This window comes from Leuresthes tenuis, unplaced genomic scaffold (genome assembly GCF_036924035.1).
Source record: "Leuresthes tenuis unplaced genomic scaffold, fLeuTen1.0.hap1 SCAF_9, whole genome shotgun sequence".
Taxonomy (NCBI): Eukaryota; Metazoa; Chordata; class Actinopteri; order Atheriniformes; family Atherinopsidae; genus Leuresthes; species Leuresthes tenuis.
Window position 1 is genome coordinate 30,055,298 of NW_027325363.1, and position 6,214 is coordinate 30,061,511.

Below are 6,214 nucleotides of genomic sequence, written 5' to 3' on the forward strand. Positions count from 1 at the left end.
ATGAAGGAATCCAGCAGGTTTTCCATCTTTACCTAGCTTCAAAGAGGATGGAAACGTGAGCTTGTTTTGGCTGATTTTACATTTGTAATAAATTTATTAGCTGCTCTGTGTCTTTTTAAAGCCCCTAGTGCGTCATTTGATTAGGCTTATTATCATCAAATAAGAGGTAAGACCGTGGGCTGAGTATTAATGTGTGTGTGTGTCTGTTGCAACAACTGATAATAAATAGTTGAACAGCAATATGTCCCAAAACCCATGGCTTCTAAAGAGGGGAGAAATGAGACGAGTTGGGAGCGATCTGATTGAAACAAGATATTACAGACTTAAAAAAAAGAGGGGGCAAATGGAAAACAGAGAGAGGCATGATGCATACCTCGGCCTTTTCTTTTAAAGCGACACTGAATCTCCGTGTCTAATCCATTACCGGGGACGAAATTCAAAGGCAGAAATATCTCCTGATGAGAAATAAATTAGCTGCATCTTATGCTCTGCGTGGAGGGCATTCAAACACAAATCTAGTCATTTTCCGCCGTGTAATAAATCACAAAAATGCAGAGGAGCGGACACATAATATCTAAACGTCTGTAATTAAGAAAATCGACCTTTTACTTGTGAAATTCGCTGATCCACTCTGCAGTTTGAAACCTAACATGAGCTGCAGATATGGCAACTAAACACGAAGCATTCGATCAAACCGCCCAGTGGGATTTGAGTTGGGTCTACCTTGAATCCTGATTTAGCTCAGTCCATCAGAAAAGTGGTTGATTGATACACAGCATACACGATAGGGCCTGCCGCAGTTTTACATGCTGAGGATCTGGGCCTCTCTTCTGAGTTTGGGTCTGTCAGGGAAACGCAAAGCTTCCATGAAGGTGTACTGAACTGTTCATGTGAAGCTGTTTTTTTTTTATCACTTTATACACGCAAATATAACTGACAGGCTAACGACCATTTTTACCATGAAAATGTGAAAGAACAGCACAGTGTGTATGTGTGTTTTTATCCTCTTGACAGGCCTGAATAGTACCGTTAATTAGAGAATTTTTTTACTGTTGTTATCTATGCTTCAACCTAATTAAGCGTAAAATATGTAATTGACCTTTTTTACTCTCTATGGGAAATTGAATATGCTTATGTCTGAAATTATTTTGTAAAAAGTACTCGGTGATCGTCCTAAAGAGCCTTTATCCTATATTTCAGCTCTTTGAGTGCTTCAGAGTCACGTGCTCCACCCTCCAAATATCTGTTTTATTGTCTGAAACAGGTAAAGTTTTGGAATCCAGTAAACACCATAAATCAAGCTTGGCTGAACGGCTTCTTGTGCTTGTGTAGCCCAGCTTTCTGTTGTCGGTTAAAGTCACGCGATGTGTCACGAGAGCAGTGGATGGGTATTTAAATTTGTTCAAAGTAAAGCAGAAAATTAAACGTGGACACACAGTGACCTGAGAGGCTTTAGGTTTCACGAGGCAGACGTTACAATCGCATGTCTGATTTTTGTTTGTTGGCTTTCCGACTTTTTAGCTCCTATTTTCTCTGACTGCTTTCCTGTGATATGTGTAACGGAACCTCACAGAAAAATGCAGCCTGATGGCGATACAACAGCCGTCAGTGTCAGTGAACAGAGTCTCGTTGACGTTTTGACCGGAAGGTACATTATTTTACGGGAAAAAACGGTGTCTGACAGCATTGATTTATGACTCATATTGGACACGGAACTTTTTGGTTAACACGGGGTGTGAAGTATGCGTGAACCTAACAGAGAACAGCAATCATCTGGTGAATAGCCAGCATTGGCTTTTATCTCTTCTGCTGCTTGTTTTTCAGGGAAAATGTTGTTGCTGAATAGTTTAATTTATCCAAACTAAAAGGAAGCTTTGTAAGAACGGATGGGACAAATCTCCCCGCATGATATTAACGGCACATCAGGTTCCAGCTCATACTGAAAATGTATTTACTTTTAATCAAGCTTAAGCCACCAGAAGTTTACACAACTGGACCTACATGAGAAATGCACCAGGCAGGCTGCCACTCTAAGGTGGGATTTTATACATTTTTCTACAGCATGCAGCATCTTCTGTCACCCAGTAGGGGGCGCATTTGATGCACAGCAGGGAGTGAAATCTGTCAAGTTGGATCATATTCAGTTTATTACGAGGCGTTATGTAAGAGCGGGCACGATAAAGCTCAGCCTTAGAAACGGGCTATTGTTTTCACCGTATACAGTCAGACACAATAATAACCGACATTCGTATTCATGTTTCCTTTATTACTGAAATGTGTTTATGTATGTAAAACAGCACATAAGGAACATTTCTTTGTGCAAATACATTTGGTACTTTAACAACAACCACAGATTCTCGTTTAAAAAAAAAGAAATTCGATTCTCTAGGTCCTCTGAAATAAAAAATACAATATGTTTACATTGGTCAAAGTTTATCCCAGTACTTGTGTCAAATAAGAGGTTGAAAGTGCATCATATCGAAGTTGGGAAAAGGTTGAGCAGGATGATTGAAGCGATCAGATGATTGGGGTCGAGGGATAGTTGTTAAACTACCTTTGCTGCCCCCACCCCACCACCCAACTGCGAGGTAGGGACACCATAAGTGCACTGGGACATGAGGGCTCAAACACAAACACTTTGGAGTCCAAGTTTATTAATCATATAAGTGCTATGAGTTCAAATGTACATACCTGATGGATCATATTGTTCAGAGAGAAGGTTTTAAACTGCACCACAAAAAAAAGTCCCTTTTTGCCAGACTGAATATTTAAAACAGCACTTGTCGCAACAATAACAAAATAAATATATAAGACATCTGCCCACTGTGCCCCTCAGTTCAGCTTAGTTTCATTACATTACAATACTTGATGCTGATTTCATATAAATTATGTCCTTTTGTAATTTTATACCAGGTCCATAACATATTTCAGTGTGCAAAAACGTAAATAAGAAAGTTTAGGTGAGCAAAACTCAACATATGCAAAGTGTTAGTGCTGGTATAACACCAGCTCTCACAGATCTATCCTAGTGTCTTTATCCTGTCTCTATCCTTTCTCTTTCATATGTCCGTCTGTCTAATCGCAGCCTCACAGCTCATGAGGGTCCTTAAGACTCCAGTGACTCTGATTAGAACTTGTTCACCTAATCAGTGAATGTGACTATCTGGATTATGGTTTTGAAGAAAAGTAGGATCCTGGGTTATACTTGTTTCTCCTTCACTGAAGCAAATGCAAAAATGTGACATTTGTTTCTCAAGTATAAAAAAGGTGCTAAATGCTGGAAACCCTGTTTTAAACTTTTGATGAGTAAATGAATGATGTGAGCAGAGAGGGGAATCCCTGCTGACTGCACAGACTTGATGCCGTCTGTGACAGGAGCCCCATGCATGACTTGGCTTATGATTACAGTGAGGCTTTACTTCAGTCAGATACAAGGTGAGGCACACGAGTCAGGAGACACACTGTCCCTTCTGTTACAAAAAAACTGATCTTTCAGTAGCAAAGCATGCACAAAGTAGCAAATCACATATTCAAAATCACAAGCTATCTCTTTGTTAGGAAGAAGTGTAGCTTTATAGTGACAATGGAAACAGTGCCATCCTGAAGGAGGAAGCTAAAACACAAAGTACTGGAAGGTTGATCACGCCCACCTGCTCAGCAGTTCTCTGTTCTTGTGAACTATTTACACATTTGGACCATGGATACAGCTTATCAGTGATGGAATGAGATTGATGGCTTGCCACATAAACATATACAGTAAGCCCCCATAAAAAAGCAAATCCCATCCCCTGACAACTCAGATGTGAAGATCTGTACAATACAATAGTGCTTTGTTGAGATATGAGTGAATCAACATGGACAGTTATCATACACTGAGTGGCCTTTAGGAGATGCATATCATTTAAAAGGGTACGGTAGGACTGTGGGGTGGGGTAATATCAAACCCTGGATGAAGCACTTCACATTCAGTCATCAAAGCAAACACAGACTCAACCAACAGCAGGGGGTTCAAGTCTGAAGTTCCCTTATGGAGATGCCCAGTCAGCTGGGCCTTCTTCAGATTCAAGTGCATCACATTAGGAAAAGATAATCGAAGATCATGTTGGCCTATTGCTCCAAACAACATGAAGGCCTTTGGGTGTTTGCTTTACTGGTAAAAGGCCATTTTGGGCAAGATTTATCCCTAGAAAAAGTAAAGGGAGCAGGAGAATCTGTTGCCAGGATCCTATGTACATAATCACACACCCACATCACAACATCTCCATCAATACACAGAGCCAGTAGCTCATCAGGCGTTTCTCCGGGAGTTACTGGTGGCGGACGCGCGGCCTGTCTCATGGTCCGGTCTGTATTTGAGCCAGCAGATGAGCCATGTGACGACCACCGAGAACATGGCCAGGATGCTGGCTACTGACAAGCAAATGGGTCCCGCCGGCGAGGGAGGAATACTGTGACTGTGCACGAAGATCAGGCCCATGAACAGCAAGACTAGCATGGACAAGAAGGAAAAGATCACGCACACGCAGCCGGTGGTCAGCGCCACTCTTTTGCAGCTCTGACAGCTGTCATAGCGCACCGAGTCCTGGGAGAGGGTCGTAGCCGTGGACACGGTGGTGGATGGTGTCGCCTGGCTGGCGTTGGACGCCCCGGATGCCTCCTCCCGGCGGAGGGCGACAAGAGCTGGGTGCAGCGGGGGAGGATACGGTGGCAAAGCGTCCTGCGGCAGGGGGTCTGAGTCGATGTAGAGTGGAAAATCCTCCGTCACCTTGGTGTTGTTGGGCAGATTCTGTATCCGATAATCTGGCACGGGAGTCCGATGGCGACAAACGGGGCAGCTGATGCGCCATGGCCGCTCCTCTCGGAGGTGAAGCGTGTTCAGGCACTCCTCGCAAAACGTGTGCAGGCACTCTAAGATCTTAGGAGCTCGCCGGTCAAGGTCGAAATAATTGTAACAGATTTTGCATTCATACTCCTCGTAGGGGAACGCCGAGGAGGCTTCGCCGGGGGGTTCCGCTCCGTTTGATGGCAAATCTACCTCTGCCATGTCATCTTTCGCCATTCACATTCTCCGGTGAACACAAAGGGAGCTGGCGGACAGATGCAGATGACGGCGCACGTCTCTCCTCCTCTGCCCCCTCCCCTCTCATTGAAACGCCATCATTCCGCAGACAGTGTTGATGTATTTTAATAATCCGTGCAGCGTCCTCTGTTCTGCTGCTCACTGCAACCACCGGGACACGGATTAAAAAACTGAGTGGGACCTGATGATGTAATGGTGGTGTGAGCTCTTCATCCAGACTCCGAGCATCCAACAAACACACACTCTGACACACTCAGACGAAGAGCCGCTTAAAAGTCCCGTTGAAGAAAGAGAGGATGTGTTGTTCTCAGAGATCAGCGTGTGCAGGCTGCCTATGACAGCCGTGCAATACGTAGACACCGGCGTACAAAGGATGCGCTCATATGGTCAACTGGGGGCGTCGATTCATTGTCCCTGTAACAATAAGCACCGAAACGCAGTCAGTATGACTTATATATCACATATTTCAGGCTTCATCAGGAAATCCAACATTTACCACTGCCACGGGTCACGATACACGTTAGAATATACTTCACTGTTGCTTATTTTGTTCCAGTTTAGTAAAATAATAATCAGTTCAGTATGAACAACAGCTGACAGGTGATTCAGTCTAAACTGACACAGATAAGCCAGAAACAGTAACGGACTATTCAACGCAAATGAAGACATAACACACACGTACGGGAGATACTGTGTGGCCCTAAATGACTTACTTATGGGTTGATAGATGGTTTTTTTTAACCATTTGAAACTCTGAGCTTCACTGTGTGTTCTACAGGTGATGACTTCCGTTTTTAGTTGACGAGTCGCTCTATTGACATCATATTGATGATCCAACTATCCACCATGTCTTCACGATATGGTGGATAGATGGATATTTTCCCAACAGAGCACTTTGCTCCCAAACTGCAGGTTTACTTGTTGTTCACAGAGTTTCTAAAAGTAGAATGGGAGGCAGAGCCTTCAGTTATCAGGCCCCTCTCTGTGGAACTACCTGCCAGTTTGGTTTCAGGAAGCGTCTACCTTTAAGATTAGGCTTAAAACTTTCCTTTTTGATAAAGCTTATAGTTAGGATTGGCTCAGGTGATCCTGAAACATCCCATAATTTTACTGTTATTGGCCTAGACTGCTGGA

General features: G+C 43.5%; 1 protein-coding gene across 1 annotated transcript; it reads right to left on the reverse strand.

Moving 5' to 3' along the window:
- Positions 1-2,266: 2,266 nt before the first annotated feature.
- On the reverse strand, positions 2,267-5,059 carry LOC140314679 (RING finger protein 228). Its single transcript, XM_072393007.1, has one exon. It carries the CDS (start codon positions 5,057-5,059, stop codon positions 4,289-4,291), a length of 771 nt encoding a protein of 256 aa, XP_072249108.1. The 3' UTR covers positions 2,267-4,288.
- Between the last annotated feature and the right edge of the window lie 1,155 nt (positions 5,060-6,214).